Here is a 23,191-nt window from a genome sequence, read left to right on the forward strand (position 1 = left end):
CCCTTTTATACTGTACCTTGCTCTTCTTTTTTGAATTTATGATATAAAAACCTCTGGTGTTATTGATTCTGAGGCATAATGTGGACATTGTCTGTTTCACTGCCTGCCTGGCTGGCCCTTGAGGAGCTGACCACAATCTGAGGCTTTATGATACTGGAGCTCAGGAGTGGCTTATCTTAGAGACAGGTTATGGCTAGAAGGTCTGCTAATACTTTATGTTCACAACCTTATCCTTTTGGTTCCTTCCCTTTCTTACACACATGATTGTGCACACATAGACACATGAGTGTGCACACATACAAACACACACACTTTCGCACTCACTCATATAGCAGTTAGACGTACACACTTGTAGTCAGATATGTGAGAGAAAGACCACTTGTTTCTGAAGCAATTACCCTTTTCTCCTCAATGATCCAAATTCCTCCACGGAGGACTGCCCTCCTCTGTAGTTAGTGTTTTGATCCTATTTGATTTAATCCTATTTTATTATGTCAGTTTACAGTACCAGTAAAACATGTGGACACACCTACTCATTCCAGGGCTTTTCTTTATTTTTACTATTTTCTACATTGTAGAATAATAGTGAAGACATCGAAACTATCAAATAACACATATAGAATGATGTAGTAACCAAAAAAGTGTTAAACAAAATATATTTTATATTTGAAATTATTTAAAGTAGCCAACCTTTGCCTCTATGACAGCTTTGCACACTTGGCATTCTCTCAACCAGCTTCATGAGTAATGCTTTTCAAACAGTCTTGAAGGAGTTCCCACATATGCTGAGCATTTGTTGGCTGCTTTTCCTTCACTCTGCAGTCCAACTCATCCCAAACCATCTCAATTGGGCTGAGGTCAGGTGTTTGTGGAGGCCAGGTCATCTAATGCAGCACTCCATCACTCTCCTTCTTGGTAAAATAGCCCTTACATAGCCTGGAGGTATGTTTTGGGTCCTGTTGAAAAACAAATGATAATCCCACTAAGTGCAAACCAGATGGGATGGCGTATTGCTGCAGAATGCTGTGGTAGCCATGCTGGTTAAGTGTGCCTTGGAATTCACCAACAAAGCACCATCACACCTCTTCCTTCATGCTTCATGGTGGGAATCACACATGCAGAGATAATCCGTTCACCTACTCTACGTCTCACAAAGACAAGGCGGTTGGAACCAAAAATCTCATGTGGATTCATCAGACCAAAGGACAGATTACCACCAGTCCAATGTCCATTGCTCGTGTTTCTTGGCCCAAGCAAGTCTCTTCTTCATATTAGTGTCCTTCAGTAGTGGTTTCTTTGCAGCAATTGAAGGCCTGATTCACGCAGTCTCCTCTGAACAGTTGATGTTGAGATGTGTCTGTTACTTGAACTGTGTGAAGCATTTATTTGGGCTGCAATCTGAGGTGCAGTTAACTCTAATGAACTTATCCTCTGCAGCAGAGGTAACTCTGGGTCTTCCTTTCCTGTGGTGGTCCTCATGAGAGCCAGTTTCATCATGGCACTTGATGTTTTTTTCGAATGCACTTGAAGAAACTTTCAAAGTTATTGAAATTAAAGTAACGATGGACTGTCGTTTCTATGTGCTTATTTGAGCTATTCTATCCATAATATGGACTTGGTCTTTTGCCAAATAGGGCTATCTTCTGTATAACACCCCTGCCTTATCACAACAACTGAATGGCTCAATCGCATTAAGAAGGAAAGAAATTCAACAAATTAACTTTTAACAAGGCACACCTGTTAATTGAAATGCATTCGAGGTGACTACCTCATGAAGCTTGTTGAGAGAATGCCAAGAGTGTGCAAAGCTGTCATCAAGGCAAAGCTTTTTTGGTTATGACATGATTTAATGCGTGTTATTGCATAGCGTTGATGTCTTCACTATTATTCTACAGTGTAGAAAATAGTAAGATTAAAGAAAAACCTTTGAATGAGTAGGTGGTGTCCAAATCCCAGAGTCTGCAAAGTGGAAAAATCTGCCGTTCTACCCTTGAGCAAGTCAGTTAACCCCTAACAACTGCTCCCTTGGTGCTGATGACGCGGACCTCGATTAAGGCCAACCCCCAAACCTCGGTTGGGTTACATGCAACTGACTAGGTATCCCCTTTCCCTTTCCTTTCCCCATATGTCTGCTGCAGAGGGACAAAAGAGAGCCATGAGAAAACAAGTTTTATACAATCATGGAAATAAAAGTGCTGAATTTTTTTCCCCTTATTTAAAAAGATGGACAAGAAGCTATACTGGTGTTTGGTGCAGGTACAGCCAGCTAGCGCAAAAATAATATTGCGATGTCAAATCAATACGATAATAACATCCCGATTTAATATCAATAATATCCCAATATGTATCTGTATCGACCCCCCCCCCCCCCCCCCCCCCATCACTATAAATGCAGCTTTTTGGAAAATAGCTCTTAGCTCTCACCCACCAACACATAGAGCGGCAAAAAAAATCCAGGTTCATCGCTACCATGGGAGACTTGGAAGAAATGTGGTCAGTGTAACGAGTCAGGCTTTGACTGTGACCTGTAGTAAGGACTAAATAACCTGGTCGTAAAGCCCTCCCATAAAAAGAGAAAATGTACCCTTTCAGAGAGAGGGAGTTAGTGGAAGAGTTAGAGGAGCTGTGGTTGTCCAGCAGGGCCAGGATGGGCACCTGACCACAGACCGATTTGTATATTCCCCCAGCTACACAGTGCACTGTTTTTAGAGGCCTTGTGGAAACATGCATGCTTAAAAAATAAAGATGAAATATAGGTTCCTATTAAAATACCGCAACACTTTCTCCCAAATAAAACAATTTATGTGACCGACCAGACTTTGGCTAAAATGTAATTCATGTTTTAATGGTTATATTTGGCAGTGCCTTATGAAAGGCGTACGCCACAACTGAGGCAAAGTTTGTTTTGTTTCTTGAGGAACAATTTCCTCCATTAATACATATTTCCATGCTAAGCAGGAGACTTTAGACTCGTGCCGGCTCAAGCCAAAATTACCCACCCTTTCACTCCATTCACCAGCCATAGTGAGTGCGTTCCAAACCCTACCCATGCTAGGTTCCATTTACCATTTTGCCTTCAAAGGTTTGAAGCTGCCCTCAAGGATGGAACCAGAATCATTTGAAAGGGGAATGTACTGTGACTGTGAGGTCAGCCTCGTCAAACTGTTTAAGGAGATCCGGACAGAGTCACCATGAGAACTAACTGCCATAGAATGAACACAGAGGATAAATGATGGTCCTGCTAGTTTTCCTGCATTACTAACAGGACGTTTTGACCCCTGTGTGTACAGTAAAAGAGGCAGTGTGGGTGTTGGGTTTCTCTGCTCTACTGTAACCTGGATCTAGTGTTACAGTGGATGAGAGTTCACCACTCCTCCTTAGGACCAGACCAGACAGACCCCAACCCCATGGACAGACAGTGGATGGCTCTTTCAATAGGTGTCACTATAGCACAACATGTTGTTACTGTATAATAACCTTATGTTATTGCCACTGGTCTGCTTATTTGTCATCCCAAACACACAAACAGCCCCTATAGGTTGTTTGTGAGGCTCTGTATGGCTGTGTATGGATAGAGATGAGGTCTAGCCCCCATCCTACCCTTCAGTGGTTGGGGTCAATGGGGAATAACTGGGCTCTTGTCACCGGTGGTTTCCTAACCGAATTTCCCATTAATCTCACACAGCCTTTCCCATTCATTTTACACAGCCTTTCCCATAATTATGTGACTCTGTTGACTGGATTTGGCCGCATTATAATTCTCAATAATGTGTAACAGTAAGGGGCGTGCCGGGCTGGTTTGAATTAGAGAGATGGTACTGCAGTGAACACATCACACCTGGTTTGAATTAGAGAGATGGTACTGCAGTGAACACATCACACCTGGTTTGGATTAGAGAGATGGTACTGCAGTGAACACATCACACCTGGTTTGGATTAGAGAGATGGTACTGCAGTGAACACATCACACCTGGTTTGAATTAGAGAGATGACACTGCAGTGAACACATCACACCTGGTTTGAATTAGAGAGATGACACTGCAGTGAACACATCACACCTGGTTTGAATTAGAGAGATGACACTGCAGTGAACACATCACACCTGGTTTGAATTAGAGAGATGACACTGCAGTGAACACATCACACCTGGTTTGAATTAGAGAGATGGCACTGCAGTGAACACATCACACCTGGTTTGAATTAGAGAGATGGCACTGCAGTGAACACATCACACCTGGTTTGAATTAGAGATGGCACTGCAGTGAACACATCACACCTGGGATGAATTACCACAGGGAGAGAAGGAAGAGTGGAGGAAAAGGAGACTGAGAGAAGGAGGACAGATGGTGTACATTTAGGATGGGAAAGAAACTAGTGAGATGGAATATGGAATATTAAGTGCACTGTGTTTGTAAGAAAAATAGGTACAGGATATATCATATTTTGCTTGGTCCAGAAGCTGTTTCAAGATATGCATAAAAGCTGCCTATGGCCAATGTTTCTTTAGGTTTGGCTAATTTCATGGATTTCTTACTGTGATAAGGTCACTGCCAACACCAATAATTACATTTGAATGCTCATAATCTTTCATCTCGGCTCTCAGAACCAAATCTTGCCCTATGCAACAGTCTGCCACGAGGGACTAGATAATCTTTAGCATATATACCAAGCTAATCTAATAGAGGTGTAGAAGTGTCCATACAGTGGATGGGTCTAGTGGAGTATAAACCCTGGGAAACATTGAATCTGGAATCTGACTCATCCCTAACTGCTACTGAAGACTGCAGGAATTCTGGTAAATGTGGGGAGATATCTCATAAACAGAAACACTTGTGTTGTTTATGTACTGTAAAACTTCGGTCCTCATTTTGGTGCAGGACGTACCATGATAATGGTAATGTCAGTTTCAACAGGGCCTCTTGTCCGTTTTAAAGGAGCTTTTATATAACAGCCAGTCCTGGTTTTAACCCTTTCCACTCACGGCCCCTGTCGTCCCATATATGGGTTGAAAATGGCAGATTTTGTCATTGCTTAGCGCTTAAATTGGAACGCAGTGGCTGGACTGTAACATGCTATAAATGATGTCAGAGCTAAGTTTCTCCACTTCACAGCGCTGTATGGATTTTGACTGACATTTATTATAAACTTGAGCACTGCGTGCACCAAGAAGATGCCCCCAGCCCTCCCGCTATTTGGGCTACTTGGGTTACACATTTGTTGTTGTCTGAGTAAGGGAAATGTGCTAAATCGAGGACTCAATCTGTTCTAAAAGATGAGACATTGAGGATTATAATAAATACCGCTTTGATGTCATACAAGCAAACCAAACACCCATGAGTCCAAATGTGCACTTCACATCTCCATATTTGAAAATTCATGTAATTTACAGTATCAACCCTTATATGATTTATATTTTTGATCCAGGATGGAAAGAAGGATTACCTATATGAGAATGCTGTTCATTGACTACAGCTCAGCATTTAACACCATAATCCCCTCCAAGCTCATCACCAAGCTCAGGACCCTGGGACTGAACACCTCCCTCTACAACTGGACTTTCTGACGGTACACCCCCAGGCAGTGAGGGTAGGCAACAACATATCTGCCACACTACCCATCAACACGGGGGCCCATCAGGGGTGTGTGCTTAGTCCCCTCCTTTACTCCCTGTTCACCCATGACTATGTGGCCGTGCCCGACTCCAACACTATCATGTTTGCTTACAACACTACAGTGATGATTGACGATGACGATGAGGCAGCCTCTAGGGATGAGGTCAAAGACATGTCAGTGTGGTGTCAGGACAACAACCTCTCCCTCAACGTCAGCATGACAAAGGAGCTGATCGTGGACTGCAGGAAACGGAGGGGCGAGCACGCCCCCATCCACATCGATGAGGTTGTAGTGGAGCGGGTCTAGTCGGCGGGCGGGTGCGGGCAGCGAACAGTTGAGAAGCATGCATTTGGTTTTACTAGCGTTTAAGAGCAGTTGGAGGCCACGGAAGGAGTGTTGTATGGCATTGAAGCTTGTTTGGAGGTTAGTTAACACAGTGTCCAAAGAAGGGCCAGATGTATACAGAATGGTGTCGTCTGCATAGAGGTGGATCAGGGAATCACCCGCAACAAGAGCGACATCGTTGATATATACAGAGTCGGCCCGAGAATTGAACCCTGTGGTACCCCTATAGAGACTGCCCGAGGTTCGGACAACAGGCCCTCCGATTTGACACACTGAATTCTGTCTGAGAAGTAGTTGGTGAACCAGGCAAGGCAGTCATTTGAGAAACCAAGGCTGTTGAGTCTACCGATAAGAATAAGGCGATTGACAGAGTCGTAAGCCTTGGCCAGGTCAATGAAGACGGCTGCACAGTACTGTCTTTTATCGATGGAGGTTATGATATCGTTTAGTACCTTGAGCGTGGCTGCAGTGCACCTGTGACCAGCTCGAACACCGGATTGCACAGTGGAGAAGGTATGGTGGGATTCAAAATGGTCAGGGATCTGTTTATTAACTTTGCTTTCGAAGACTTTAGAAAGGCAGGGCAGGATGGAAATAGGTCTGAAACGGTTTGGGTCTAGAGTGTCACCCTATTTGAAGAGGGGGATGACCGCGGCAGCTTTCCAATCTTTAGGGATCTTGGACGATACGAAAGAGAGGTTGAACAGACTGGTAATCGGGGTTGCAACAATGGTGGCGGATAATTTTAGAAAGAGAGGGTCCAGATTGTCTAGCCCAGCAGATTTGTACGGGTCCAGGTTTTGCAGCTCTTTCAGAACATCTGCTATCTGGATTTGGGTGAAGGAGAAGCTAGGGAGGCTTGGGCAAGTAGCTGGAGGCTACTTGCCCAAGTAACCAGGAGGAAAGCATGGCCAGCCGTAGAGAAATGCTTATTAAGATTCTCGATTATCATGGATTTATCGGTGGTGACAGTGTTACCTAGCCTCAGTGCAGTGGGCAACTTTACATTTACTGTACTTTTCACAGCATTTGTCAATAATGAAATCTGAAAATAGTCTGGATACATTCAGTAAGATAATAGGAATATTGAATTACATTTTAGAGTAGAGCAGGTGTAAGACAAGAACAAATGAGGGTTGGAGAGGTGGCCAAACACCTCTCCAAACTGTACACAGTTCTTAAGTAATTTCAATGCACTTTTATGACTCAAGGAAAGAGCCTTCAACTATAAGGTGCTTTTTTAAGCTCTCCTAGCTTTTCCAATGAGGAACTGAAACAAGCACAATTGTAGTTTTTTGTTTGGAACACAGGCCTGCGTCCTCACAATCACATAATTACTGATGTTGTTTACGCAATCCAAAACCGTTCCACTATAAAGCGCAATCTGGGTCAGGTTAGTATAATTTGAAGGCTTATTCTATTGCCAACATGGCTAACTAAGTAAAAAAAAAAAAAAGATTATCCTACAATGTTAGGCTTGAAAAGCCAATTACGACAAACAGATCATCGTTTTGGTGTGCATAGAACAGAGTCATGAGTGCATTCAAGTGCGTGTTCCGCGGCAAATTACCTTCACAATACGACAAACAGGCTAATTCTGTTCAGGATATAATGCAAAAAATCCCATTTTATGTGTCACATGCTTCTTAAACAACAAATGTAGACTAACAGTGAAATGCTTTCTTACGGGTCCTTTTCCAACAATGCAGAGTTAAAGATCAAGATTAAAATAGTGACAAGAAATAAATACACAGTGAATAAAAATAACATGGCTATATACAGGGAGTACAAGTACCGAGTCAATGTGCAGGGGTAGGGCGAAATTGAGGAAGCTATGTACATACAGTTGAAGTCGGAAGTTTACATACACTTAGGTTGGAGTCATTTAAACTAGTTTTTCAACCACCACAAATTTCTTGTTAACAAACTATAGTTTTGGCAAGTTAGCTAGGACATCTACTTTGTGCATGACACAAGTAATTCTTCCAACAATTGCTTACAAATTATTTCACTTATCATTCACTGTATCACAATTCCAATGGGTCAGAAGTTTACATATAGTACATTAAGTTGACTGTGCCTTTAAACAGCTTGGAAAATAACAGAAAATTATGTCATGGCTTTAGAAGCTTCTGATAGGCTAATTGACATCATTTGAGTCAATTGGAGGTGTACCTGTGGATGTATTTCAAGGCCCACCTTCAAACTCAGTGACCCTTTGCTTGACATCATGGGAAAATCAAAAGTAATTATCCAAGACAATAGAAAGAAATTGTAGACCTCCACAAGTCTGGTTCATCCTTGGGAGCAATTTCCAAACGCTTGAAGGTACCAAGTTCATCTGTACAAACAATAGTATGCAAGTATAAACACCATGGGACCACGCAGCCGTCATACCGCTCAGGAAGAATATGCATTATGTTTCCTAGAGATACGTACTTGGTGCGTAAAGCGCATATATACTCGGTTCTGACTTAGAATATGTGAACAACTACAAATACCTAGGTGTCTGGCTAGACTGTAAACTCTCCTTCCAGACTCATATCAAACATCTCCAATCCAAAATTAAATCTAGAATTGGCTTCCTATTTCACAACAAAGCATCCTTCACTCACGCCGCCAAACATACCCTCGTAAAACTATCCTACCGATCCTCGACTTTGGCGATGTCATTAACAAAATAGCTTCCAATAATCTATTCAGCGAACTGGTTGCAGTCTATCACAGTGCCATCCATTCTGTCACCAATGCCCCTTATACCACCCACCACTGCGACCTGTATGCTCTAGTCGGCTGGCCCTCACTACATATTCGTTGCCAGACCCACTGGCTTAAAGGTCATCTATAAGTCTTTGCTAGGCCTTATTTCAGCTCACTGGTCACAATAACAACACCCACCTGTAGCACGCGCTCCAGCAGTTATATCTCACTGGTCATCCCCAAAGCCAACACCTCTTTGGCCGCCTTTCCTTCCAGTTCTCTGCTGCCTATGACTGGAACGAATTGCAATAATCGCTGAAGCTGGAAACTTATATTTCCCTCACTAATTTTAAACATCAGCTATCTGAGCAGCTAACCGATCGCTGCATCTGTACATGGACCATATGGAAATAGCCCACCCAATCTACCTACCTCATCCCCATATTGGTTTTGTTTACTATTCTGCTCTTTGGCACACCAGTATTTCTACTTGCACATCACCATCTGCTCCTCTATCACTCCAGTGTTAATTTGCTAAACTGTAATTACTTCACTACTATGGCCTATTTATTGCCTTACCTCCTCACGCCATTTCCACACACTGACTTTCTTTTTTTTCCTAATGTGTTATTGACTGTACGCTTGTGTATTCCATGTGTAACTCTGTTGTTTGTGTCGCACTGCATTGCTTTATCTTGGCCAGGTCGCAGTTATAAATGAGAACTTGTTCTCAACTAGCTTACCTGGTTAAATAAAGGTTAAATAAAAAATAGATATTTTTTTAAAGTGTAATGTTTGTATTCGGTCTTGTCTCAGGTGAACTGTTGTGTCTGATAATTTCACCATAATCTCAAGGGTTCTCTTTCGATTGCTTCCATGGTTAGGCATTTGCTTTTTATAGTTCTTCTGTTAGAAACATTTCAATGTGCCCATATCCATATTGGCCAATTTTCACAAATCTAAGGGGTTAAAATGGTAATTTTAAAAAATGGTACTATTCCATTGGTTCCATTGCTCATTGAGCACAGCTATGTTATTTGAAAGAAACAAATACCTTTTGAACCCTGGTGTGGTAACGGTCAGGGATGCATGTTATCAGTCAGGAGAGAGCATTGCAGGCAGTCATGCTCTGTAGTCTGTAGTAGTGAAGCTCATATTACGAGGCTCCACTGATGAATGAACCTGGACTTCATATCCCATGGTGCCTCACAGTGATTGATGAGGCTGTTTATGCTTGAGTGCCTCATAAAAACATTCTGGGTTCAGACCTGTCAGTCCTCCTGGCTTCATACAGGTGTGTGGTTTGGTTCGCATGCAGTGCTATTTACAAGGCCTCCGAAAATGGCCGACTGGATGGGGCAGAAGGCTAGCATATCTTGGTTAAACCAGACTGAATGCTACACTCTTCATTCTGGTTTAACCACACTAGGAGAGGACTGCTGCTGTGTGAGAGAACCTGTATCAAGAACACCGAACAAAGCAGCATAATGAGGTGAATATGTAGTCCCCGGCTGCTCCCATGGTGGTGGGCCGGTCAACAGGAGAACCGGCACTCTGCCCTGGCCGTGGAGAATGACTGGTGGGCATCGCCTTGGCTATAGCTCCGTTGGCTTTTCAGACATAATAAACGTACCATCTCCATCATAGTGCTATTGACTGATGGCATGTGTTCACTAGAAGGGGCTGTGGTTTGGTTTGCGTGAGCCAACAGACTGAGCAGACAGTGGCCCAAGGAGTCATTTGGTTGTCTTCAGTACAAACAAGCTCTTTACACGCTGAGAAATCTCTCAATTGAATGTATTATTGCTTATTTATGCTTAGAAGGGAAATTAAAAAAATATACATTATAAATATCTGATTTTGCTTGGACTAAGAGCTGCATATGGCCAGTGTTTCTTTAGGTTTGGCTAGTTTCATGAATTTCTTACTGTGATAAGGTCACTGCCGACATCAATAATTACATTTGAATGCTCATAATCTTTCATCTCGGCTCTCGGAACCAAATCTTGCCCTATGCAACAGTCTGCCACGAGGGACTAGATAATCTTTAGCGTATATACCAAGCTAATCTAATAGAGGTGTAGAAGTGTCCATACAGTGGATGGGCCTAGTGGAGTATAAACCCTGGGAAACATTGAATCTGGAATCTGACTCATCCCTAACTGCTACTGAAGACTGCAGGAATTCTGGTAAATGTGGGGAGATCTCTCATAAACAGAAACACTTGTGTTGTTTATGTACTGTAAAACTTCAGTCCTCATTTTGGTGCAGGACGTTCCGTGATAATGGTAATGTCAGTTTCAACAGGACCTCTTGTCAGATTTAACAGAGGTTTTACACTGAGTGTACAACATGTTAGGAACACCTTCCTATTATTGAGTTGCTTTCCCTATATACTGGACGGCTCTATGTATGAGTCGGATGCCTACGGTATGTATAGTTCTTTGCAGGTTGACTATTATTGTCACGAGTCTTGTCCTGAAGGCAGAACTGAGCGATTTCCCCTTAGGCCAGCTGTAAAGTAAAAATTTGTAAAAGTTCATAAAAACAAAAATGTGCTTTTTGTTCTTAATATAACGTTAGTGTTAGCCATTAGGTTTAAAATCTTATTTCATTACTTTGTGACTGTGCCAGCTAGTGACAACTCTGCAAAGCTGTTTCCAGAACAAGATTCATGACGAAAAACGCTAACCGTTTTTGGTTATTCAGTTTCACATAAGCAGGTCCATTCTCGTAGCTGTGTTCCAAGCAGTCTGGTCTGCGCTCACGGGTCATTAAGATATGCTATGGCTGCGTCAGCTAGAATCTAGAGGAAACAGGCTAGTGATAGCAGTGGACACAGGCCTGCTTATCAACACAACATGTGGACCTGATGTTGTGGAGGAGGAGAAGTTATGAAGCATAAAGAGAGGGGAAGGCACTGGTCCATGAGGATGAATTGCTTACTCATTCAAGGCTTGTTTGTTGTCATAATTTGTGTGGCAGATGGAAGATGTTGCTCTTTTTTTTGTTACTATGGTCTCAGATCAAGGAAAGTTGTTTTTTCATTTTCACTACATTATCTAGCTACTGTTATATGATACAGATTTATATGAGTGACCCAACCAAACCCAGTAATGGTTAACACACATGCCACAGTTTTATAAAGAAAAAGCACTTGAAGTATTGTTGATGACAGCCTTCTCCCATAGCCATAGTGCTGTTCCCATAACAGCCAGGGACTCTCATTAGAGACCGTATGGAGATATATGGACCACCACTACATATTATCCTGACCTCTACTGGAGGCCCTGTTATTGACCTGGGACTGGCCTGGGAGGCCACACCTGCTAGGGCCCCTCTAAAGTGGGTTAAAGTCGAGCCAACAGAGGGCCCCTGATTGCTGTCCTTAGGGAGTCGAAAAGAACTAAGCCTAGTCTCCCTCATGTATTATGAGAAACACTAATACTATTTTAATGTTTACCATAGGGGACAGAACCCCAGGTTTTACCATCAGGATTAGTACTTAGTACTATTCTGATTGGAATTCATGAGTAGGCCTAATTGTCGATGGTGTAGTCAAATGAGGGTAATGAGAGTAGCAACACGCATGCCACGCCCACCTGAGGATCTGTCTATTTCCTGTGTTTGAGGGGTGCAAAATCCACTTGTCACTTAAATCTTTTATTTAACACACCATCTCAACACTTACATCACAAGAAAGAGAAGAAAGATCACTTTATTTTGATGGGTGTACATTTAATGTGGAATTGAAAATAGTAAATAATTTAATACAATTGAAATGTTTACAAATTAGAGGCGCCGAAATTAAAGCACATTCCAAAAATGAACACTCAGATTCTATTGATATTATCTCTGATTTTGCAAACAATGTAAAGTATTTTTAGATCAATTTAATCTAGAGCCAAGCATGTACAGTTGAAGTCGGAAGTTTACATACACTTAGGTTGGAGTCATTAAAACTTGTTTTTCAACCACTCCACAAATTTCTTGTTAAACTATTGTTTTGGCAAGTCGGTTAGGACATCTACTTTGTGCATGACACAAGTACTTTTTCCAACAATTGTTTACAGACCGATTATTTCACTTATAATTCACTGTATCACAATTCCAGTGGGTCAGAAGTTTACATACACTAAGTTGACTGTGCAAATCAAGCCTAGAACAACAGCAAAGAACCTTGTGAAGATGCTGGAGGAAACCGGTACAAAAGTATCTATATACACAGTAAAACAAGTCCTATATCGACATAACCTGAAAGGCCACTCAGCAAGGAAGAAGCCACTGCTCCAAAACTGCCATAAAAAAGCCAGGCTATGGTTTGCTACTGCACATGGGGACAAAGATTGTACTTTTTGGAGAAATGTCCTCTGGTCTGATGAAACAAAAATATAACTATTTGGCCATAATGACCATCGTTATGTTTGGAGGAAAAAGGGGGAGGCTTGCAAGCCGAAGAAACACCATACCAACCGTGAAGCACGGGGTGGCAGCATCATGTTCTGGGGGGTGCTTTGCTGCAGGAGGGACTGGTGCACTTCACAAAATAGGCGACATCTTGAGTAAGGAAAATTATGTGGATCTATTGAAGCAACATCTCAAGACATCAGTCAGGAAGTTAAATCTTGGTCGCAAATGGGTCTTCCAAATGGACAATGACCCCAAGCATACTTCCAAAATTCTGGCAAATTGGCTTAAGGACAAAGAGTCAAGTTATTGGAGTGGCCATCACAAAGCCCTGACCTCAATCCCATAGAAGATTTGTGGGCAGAACTGAAAAAGCGTGTGCGAGCAAGAAGGCCTACGAACCTGACCCAGTTACACCAGCTCTGTCAGGAGGAATGGGCCAAAATTCACCCAATTTATTATGGGAAGCTTGTGGAAGGCAACCCAAAATGTTTCACCCAAGTTTAAACCGTTTAAAGGCAATGCTACCAAATACTAATTGAGCGTATGTAAACTTCTGACCCACTGGGAATGTGATGAAAGAAATTAAAGCTGAAATAAATAATTCTCTCTAATATTATTCTGACATTTCACATTCTTAAAATAAAGTGGTGATCCTAACTGACCTAATACAGAGAATGTTTACTAGGATTAAATGTCAGGAATTGTGAAAAACTGAGTTTAAATGTATTTGGCTAAGGTGTATGTTAACTTCCGACTTCAACTGTAGATTTTTAATCGGAAGGTGTCCTCCAATTGACACACATGTTGAATTATGCAAGAGAATATGACAACAGTAATTCATGGGGCAGTCTAGACAGCACAGGTAGGGTAGACAGTAGAGGTCGATTTTCAACGCCGATACCCATTATTGGAGGCCCCCAAAAAAGCCGATACCGATTAATCTGCCGATTTATTTGTAATAATGACAATTACAACAATACTGAATGAACACTTATTTTAACTTAATATAATACATCAATAAAATATATTTAGCCTCAAGTAAATAATGAAACATGTTCAATTTGGTTTAAATAATGAAAAAACAAAGTGTTGGAGAAGAAAGTAAAAGTGCAATATGTGCTATGTAAGAAAGCTAACGTTTCAGTTCCTTGCTCAGAACATATGAAAGCTGGTGGTTCCTTTTAACATGAGTCTTCAATTTTCCCAGGTAAGAAGTTTTAGGTTGTAGTTATTATAGGAATTATAGGACTATTTCCCTCTATACCATTTGTATTTCATTAACCTTTGACTATTGGATGTTCTTATAGGCACTTTAGTATTGCCAGTGTAACAGTATAGCTTCCGTCCCTCTCCTCGCTCCTCCCTCTGTTCGAACCATCAACACAACAACAACAGCCACCATCGAAGCAGCGTTACCCATGCAGAGCAAGGGGAACAACTACTAGAAGGCTCAGAGTGAGTGACGTTTGAAACGCTATTAGCATGCGCTAACTAGCTAGCCATTTCACTCCGGTTACACCAGCCTCATCTCGGGAGTTGATAGGCTTGAAGTCATGAGGCACAACGAAGAGCTGCTGGCAAAATGCACGAAAGTGCTGTTTGAATGAATGTTTACGCACCTGCTTCCGCCTACCACCGCTCACTCAGACACTTAGATACTTGTATGCTTGTATGCTCAGTCAGATTATATGCAACGCAACCATGTGTTGTTAACTAGTGATTATGATTGTTTTTTATAAGATAAGTTTAATGCTAGCTAGCAACTTACCTTGGCTTACTGCATTCGCCTAACAGTCTCCTTGTGGAGGGCAGCTAGAGAGAGGCAGGTCGTTATTGCTATTATTACTATTTAACTGTAAGGTTGCAAGATTGGATCCCCCGAGCTGACAAGGTACAAGGCAGTTAAGTGTTCTTAACTTACTTACCTAGTTAAATAAAGGTATAAAAAAATACAATTAAAATTAAATCGGCAAATCGGCGCCCAAAAATACAGATTTCCGATTATGAAAACTTGAAATCGGCCCTAATTAATCGGCCATTCCGATTAATCGGTCGACCTCTAGTAGACAGAGCAGGTGTTTGGTCGTTGCAGCCCTGTTCCACCCATTTATGTTAATTCATTAATATTCTGTATGCAGATACACCTGCTGTATTTATGTAAATGAGGCACATTTCATTTTCTTTATTTTAACAGAATCTTTTTTTTAAATACAGCCTACAATAAGAAAATGTATGAGTACATAAAAAAATTAAATTAGACAATAAATACATGCCTGAATTCACACACAAATCCCTGTACTCCATTCATAATTTGTCCGTGCCAGTAAACATTTTGTGCTATAATTTTGTCAATATCTGATGGATTATAAAAATAAATTTGAAAAAGTTGAGTATCTTCATCCATTGTCCAGCTGTTGCATTTATTATAATCGTTTTTATAACCTTTCAACAATTTCCGTTGCTAATGAGATGGTTGAGTCTCTATAACCTTATGACGTGAAAATAACCCTCCTGATGAACCACATTACAGGTTTCCTGTAGTGAGTCTGCTCCCCATCCCTGGTGGATGTCTAGGCACACCACTTGTCAGGTGATTCTAATAACCGCTTGAACTGTTGTGACTGCTGTGCGGACAAACGGTGTGTCAAATGATCTCATGGTGAAAAGGAGCACTCCATTATGAAGGCCGGCCCGACGGCTCTGGTAAGGAAGGTCGCCAGCAATTAACCTCAGAACTAGAAGAGGCCCCCACCAAGGCATTCTCAGATTTGAGGACGATTGGCTGTGACAAAATCAGCGTAAACAGTAAGACATGGCATACGCCGGGATGTTTACATCGCTGCGGCAGAGCCTGAGTTGAAACAAACAGCGCCTCACAAAGTGATGGGTAGCATGTAAACCAGTGGGTTGGGATGCTTTATTCAGCTGAAGTGCATTTTGTTGGGCCCGGTTGGATTGAAGTAGCTGAGCTGTACACAGACACTACATTCCTCTGGCTCTTAGGCCCTACTGTGGTGGATGAGACTGGGAGCTGTCTTTAACTCTTCTAGTCGTGGTTAGAGGTCCATTCACACATCCTGCAACACATCATGCCCAGCCCGCACGCGGTATCAAAACACTAAGACAGTTTCCTGTGTTGTACCAGTGCTCTATACAGGAGTCTGTGAAGTGGCTAAATGCAGGTGTCTGAATGACAGGGAGGGGACAGACTCAAAGGTCTGTGTGAGGAGCTGTGCTGGATCTGTTTGTCAGGCCCCCAGCTAGCATCACGTCATGTGAAATAACCCTCCCCCTATGGGTGCGGCCAGCCGAAAATGTGAAATGACAGGCTGACCTAGAGTCAGAATTCTGAACACACCTACTCATTCTAGGGTTTTTCTTTATTTGTTCTATTTTATATATTGTAGAATGATAGTGAAGACATCAAAACTATGAAATAACAAATAACCAAAAAAGTGTTAAACAAATCAAAATATAGTTGAGATTCTTCAAAGTAGCCACCCTTTGCCTTGATGACAGATTTGCACACTCTTGGCATTCTCTCAACCAGCTTCATGAGGTAGTCACTTGGAATGCATTTCAATTAACAGGTGTGCCTTGTTAATTTGTGGAATTTCTTTCATTCTTAATGCGTTTGAGCCAATCAGTTATGTTGTGACACGGTAGGGGTGGTATACAGAATATATATACAAATATAATATATTTGGTAAAATACCAAGTCCATATTATGGCAAGAACAGCTCAAATAAGCAAAGAGAAACAACAGCCCATCATTACTTTAAGACATGAAGGTCAGTCAGCGTTATGATGACAGGGAGGGGACAGACCGAGAACCATGATGAAACTGGTTCTCATGAGGACCGCCACAGGAAAGGAAGACCCAGAGTTTCCTCTGCTGCTGAGGATAAATTTGTTCTAGTTACCAGCCTCAGAAATGGCAGCCCAAGTAAATGCTTCAGAGTTCAAAAAAACTAGACACATCTCAACATCAACTGTTCAGAGGAGACTGTGTGAATCAGGCCTTCATGGTTGAATTGCTGCAAAGAAACCATTACTAAAGGACATCAATAATAAGAAGTGACTTGCTTGGGACAATAACCAAGAGCAATGGACATTTGACCGGTGGAAATCTGTCCTTTGGCGTGATGAGTCCAAATTTTTTGATTTTTGGTTCCAACCGATGTGCCTTTGTGAGACGCAGAGTAGGTGAACAGATGATTTCCGCATGTGTGGTTCCCACCGTGAAGCATAAAGGAGGATGTGTGGGGGTGCTTTACTGGTGGCACTGTCAGTGATTTATTTTGAATTCAAGGCACACATAACCAGCATGGCTACCACAGCATTCTGCAGCGATTTGCCATCCCATCTGGTTTGCGCTTAGTGGGACTATCATTTGTTTTTCAACAGGACAATGATCCAAAACACACCTCCAGGCTGTGTAAGGACTATTTGACCAAGGAGAGTGATGGAGTGCTGCATCAGATGACCTGTCCTCCACAATCACCCAACCTCAACCCAACTGAGATGATTTGGGATGAGTTGAACAGCAGAGTGAAGGAAAAGCAGCCAACAAGTGCATATTTGGAAACTCTTTCAAAACAGTTGGAAAAGCATTCCTCATGAAGCTGGTTGAGAGAATGCCAAGAGTGTGCAAAGCTGTCATCGAGGCAAAGGGTGGCTACTTTGAAGAATCTCAAATTTAAAATCTATTTTGATTTGTTTAACACTTTTTTGGTTACTACATGAGTCCATATGTGTTGCTTCATATGTTTGATGTCTTCACTATTATTCTACAATGTAGAAAATAGTACAAATAAAGAAAAACTCTTGAATGAGTAGGTGTGTCCAAACTTTTGACTGGTACTGTATGTTGTACTCATATGAGCTATTTGTATGACTTTGAAATGTGCTAATTAGTTGTTGAGCTGGAAATGTTCATGTTTACGATAATATTTATTTACATTTTTATTCAGTCAACCCTCTCATTTAATCCAAAATTAAACACGCCATGTGATTTGAGTATCATAGGAGAACAAAATCAGAGTTTATTTCTCGCCTTGTCAGTTTCCTAAACAACTGGTCTATTTAACAAGCCAGACCCTCCCTCCCTCCCTCTGAGCAGTTTGTTTCTCTCTGTGTTCAAGCCTGTGTTGTTGCTTTTAATTGAAAGCGACATCCCGCTTCATGTCAGACAAAGCTGCCTCACATTTCTCTCTTTCACACTCACAGCTTCCCTGTTATGCTTTCCCAACTCTCTTTGTGGCCAGAACATCCAATGTTTTTCTATTTGTCCCTCAGTAGAGGGTGAAAAGAAGGAGGAGGGGGAAAGGGCAGTTGTTTGCTTTGACAGCAGTGAAGAGCCAGGATGTAATCCTTCCCCCTCCAAGTCCAGAGCCAAGAGCCGTCCACACACACACAGGCACACACACACAGGCACACACACACAGGCACACACATATGATTCGGTGCTCTGAGGAATAACTTCATGTAAATGAACAGCAGGGAAACCAGTCCATGGCAAGCACGCGCCTCCTCAACAGACAGCCTGAGTCCTACACACCTCAGTCCAGACTCCAGAGACAGCAAAGCACATTGCAACTAGCCTACCACACATGGTCTGTGGCACAGATGACATTTATATGGTTTAGGTAGACGCCATGACACGGAGGCAGGCCATATCAGGGCTGGTGCCAACCAGACACTTGTTGGTCCAACAAAACACTTGTTGGTCAAGTGTTGTGTGTAGTGCCCATTGGCAGAGAGTTGGCACAGACCTGTGTGAGCATGATGGAACTTGTAGAGAGAAGTGCTGCTGGAATGGCTTCTCCCTATCTTGTATCTTTCCTGGAGGCTTCAGCAGTAAGACACATACTTTTGTCCAGGTTCCAGGAGAGTCATCTCTCAGTCCTCTGAGCATTCACACACTCAGGATCCTCTCCTCTTTATCCCCCTAACAATTACCCCAACAATGGTGTGCGCGGGACAATCCAGTGATGTCACCCCTCACTCTGTCTTTGCCCCTATCCCATTTCTGTGCTGCACACTTGGCAGGGTTTCAAACACAGCCTGGGGGGAAATGATAGCGGTCTCACGTACATGCATTCATGCTCACACACACAATAGCATGTCAGAAAGCTCACATCACGCGCACCTCTGAGCCGAGTCCCATTCAGTCACTAACAAAGAGTGAGGATTAAAAATGTGTTTTGCTGAGCCTTGTAGCTTGGCCATGAGTTTGTTGTCCTTGACTCAGTAATATGGCTGATCAAAATAAGTTTACCTACGCTCGAAACATAACATTTACTCTATGCTTATATCTCATCAGTATCTTTAAGCTGTTGTTGTTTTACTTCATTTTCCTCTTCGGGGGGAGAGAGAACATTCAAGGCCCCCTGCCAAACGTAGCTGGATTCTTTCTGGGTTTTAAAACAGGAAATATTGATCTTGGCCGACCATTTCAAAACCGATTCCTTTTGGTCTGCCTTGTGGACAGCGCTACACCGTCATTTGGTCAGACCCAAAGTTTTACTTAAAACCATGAATGGATCCCAGTGTTGTTGTAGTATCACCAACAGGGGTTTGGAGCTACATACTGTACGCCCCTCTCCCTGCCTTGTTCAATCTGTGCTGCTTTTGGTCAAACACAAAACCTACCACAGAGATTGGGAGGTCTGTGCAGATACCATAGATAACTCTGGTTCCATGGGTCCCCCAGAGGGGAGAGAGGGGTATACCGAGCCAAAGATACACATGGGCATGAGCATTCGTGAATATGTACTGTATACGTGCTGACACACACATGCATACACACACACTCTCTCACACACACGCATAGATACGCCCTAACACACACACGCACTCTCTCACACACACACACACACACACACCCTGCTGTACTGTGTGCTCTGGCAGTGGCAGCAGGGACCCATGTGTTAATGCTTATGCCACTCCTCATGCCATTAGTCAAGCTTTACTAGAACCACCATACAGCATTACAGTCCTGACAGAATATTACAGCCCAGGCCACAAAAAACAGACTTCAATGAATGTGTTGACATGACTGCTGATCCCAGAAAACCATTATTTTCCTCTAACTATAAACACAAACTGGGAAATGTGACCTTTGGCCCCCGGGGCTCCAACATTTACTTCTCTGTAATTCCTCTGTTATCGTTGTACTTCTCCCCAGCGTTATCATATATATATATATATATATATGGTCTATGGTGTGTATATAGTCTATGGTGTATGGTTGGTTTGCAGTGGTATGTAATGGGTGAGTGTTGGACTGGTGGGAGCAATACAGTGGTACTGTGTCTGGCCTAATTAGAATCACATGTGCTTCATCAATCACTGTAGTGTAAGGCGTGGAGCGAGGGATAGCCAGGGAGGTAGAGCAGGATGGATCCAGGTTATGGCGGTGTGTAGAGAAGAATGGGGGTCACAGTATAATGTAAAGAAAACAGATGTAGACTGACCGGTGAGTGTCTGTGACACAGGGCCTAGTGAGTTATATGACTGACATGGAGCATGTTGCTGCTCTGCTGTTGGGGAGAGATACGAGACTGTTTATTTAACCTGAGGACAGCAGGGGTGGCTAGGACTACTCTCCCTCCCTGACTGCCTTGGCGTGGTGCTGTCTTGTGTCATATACTGTATATAGTGATGTCATTACGCCTGCAAATTGAACAACCTGTCCACTCTGACTTTGGCTCACGTCCCTGTCAGTCGTAAGTTGACGGTGATTTTATGACGGATGAATAGAGGACTGGCGAGAGGGAGGTTAGAGGACTGGCGAGAGGGAGGTAAGAGGACTGGCGAGAGGGAGGTTAGAGGACTGGCGAGAGGGAGGTTAGAGGACTGGCGAGAGGGAGGTTAGAGGACTGGCGAGAGGGAGGTTAGAGGACTGGCGAGAGGGAGGTTAGAGGACTGGCGAGAGGGAGGTTAGAGGACTGGAGAGAGGGAGAGGTTGCTCTCTGCTCTCCCCATCTCTTCCAGATGTTCGTCATTCTGCCTTCTCACCGCCCACGTTTCATCTGCCTCTCCACACACCTTTCCACATTAGCACAGACGTCTGTTAGCATGGAAGGATGATAACCATTATGTAAAGAATAGTCCAAAGGGAGAAGTTAGAATGCTTCAGAAATGCTTCAGTCTCCCTGTAGGGTTGTAATTCTCTGCCTTGTCCAGAGACATCAAAAACTAGAGAAACATGGGAATGGATGAATAAAAGCGATATGCTTGGTTATGGTACGGTTCAGTAGGATATGGTTCAGTATGATATGGTTCAGTATGATATGGTTCAGTATGATATGGTTCAGTATGATATAGTTCAGTATGATATGGTTCAGTATGATATAGTTCAGTATGATATGGTTCAGTATGATATGCTTGGTTATGGTATGGTTCAGTATGATATGGTTCAGTATGATATGCTTGGTTATGGTACGGTTCAGTATGATATGGTTCAGTATGATATGGTTCAGTATGATATGGTTCAGTATGATATGGTTCAGTATGATATGGTTCAGTATGATATAGTTCAGTATGATATGGTTCAGTATGATATGGTTCAGTATGATATGCTTGGTTATGGTATGGTTCAGTATGATATGGTTCAGTATGAAATGCTTGGTTATGGTATGGTTCAGTATGATCTGGTTCAGTATGATATGCTTGGTTATGGTATGGTTCAGTATGATATGGTTCAGTATGATATGCTTGGTTATGGTACGGTTCAGTATGATATGGTTCAGTATGATATAGTTCAGTATGATATGGTTCAGTATGATATGGTTCAGTATGATATAGTTCAGTATGATATGGTTCAGTATGATATGGTTCAGTATGATATAGTTCAGTATGATATGGTTCAGTATGATATAGTTCAGTATGATATGGTTCAGTATGATATAGTTCAGTATGATATGGTTCAGTATGATATAGTTCAGTATGATATAGTTCAGTATGATATGGTTCAGTATGATATAGTTCAGTATGATATGGTTCAGTATGATATAGTTCAGTATGATATGGTTCAGTATGATATAGTTCAGTATGATATAGTTCAGTATGATATGCTTGGTTATGGTACGGTTCAGTATGATATGGTTCAGTATGATATAGTTCAGTATGATATGGTTCAGTATGATATAGTTCAGTATGATATAGTTCAGTATGATATAGTTCAGTATGATATGGTTCAGTATGATATAGTTCAGTATGATATGGTTCAGTATGATATAGTTCAGTATGATATGGTTCAGTATGATATGGTTCAGTATGATATGGTTCAGTATGATATAGTTCAGTATGATATGGTTCAGTATGATATGGTTCAGTATGATATAGTTCAGTATGATATGGTTCAGTATGATATGGTTCAGTATGATCTGGTTCAGTATGATATGCTTGGTTATGATATGGTTCAGTATGATATGGTTCAGTATGATATGCTTGGTTATGGTACGGTTCAGTATGATATGGTTCAGTATGATATAGTTCAGTATGATATGGTTCAGTATGATATGGTTCAGTATGATATGGTTCAGTATGATATAGTTCAGTATGATATGGTTCAGTATGATATGGTTCAGTATGATATGGTTCAGTATGATATGGTTCAGTATGATATGCTTGGTTATGGTACGGTTCAGTATGATATGGTTCAGTATGATATAGTTCAGTATGATATGGTTCAGTATGATATGGTTCAGTATGATATGGTTCAGTATGATATGGTTCAGTATGATATGGTTCAGTATGATATGGTTCAGTATGATATGGTTCAGTATGATATAGTTCAGTATGATATGGTTCAGTATGATATAGTTCAGTATGATATGGTTCAGTATGATATGCTTGGTTATGGTATGGTTCAGTATGATATGGTTCAGTATGATATGCTTAGTTATGGTATGGTTCAGTATTATATGGTCAAGAATGCTCTGTTCGCTGCTAAGGTATGCTTTGTTTTTCCTTCCCAGCTGAGATACCAGCATGGCCTGTCCACTCCAGACCTCCGTCAGACCCTGCCCAACCTCAAGAACTTCCTGGAGCACGGCCTTCTAGTCCGATGGTAAGTACTTGTATAAGTGCACTCTCATTCTCTCACTGTCTTACT

General features: G+C 42.0%; 1 protein-coding gene across 2 annotated transcripts in view; it reads left to right on the forward strand.

Moving 5' to 3' along the window:
• Positions 1-23,191, forward strand: part of LOC110533664 (UV radiation resistance-associated gene protein) — a 140,363-nt gene that overhangs the window by 104,316 nt on the left and 12,856 nt on the right. For both annotated transcript variants that reach the window (XM_021618096.2, XM_021618097.2), the window contains one exon: positions 23,055-23,146. In XM_021618096.2, coding sequence (XP_021473771.2) covers positions 23,055-23,146 — 92 coding nt within the window. The remainder of the gene's footprint in view (positions 1-23,054; positions 23,147-23,191) is intronic.

This window comes from Oncorhynchus mykiss, chromosome 10, assembly GCF_013265735.2.
Source record: "Oncorhynchus mykiss isolate Arlee chromosome 10, USDA_OmykA_1.1, whole genome shotgun sequence".
Classification (NCBI taxonomy): Eukaryota; Metazoa; Chordata; class Actinopteri; order Salmoniformes; family Salmonidae; genus Oncorhynchus; species Oncorhynchus mykiss.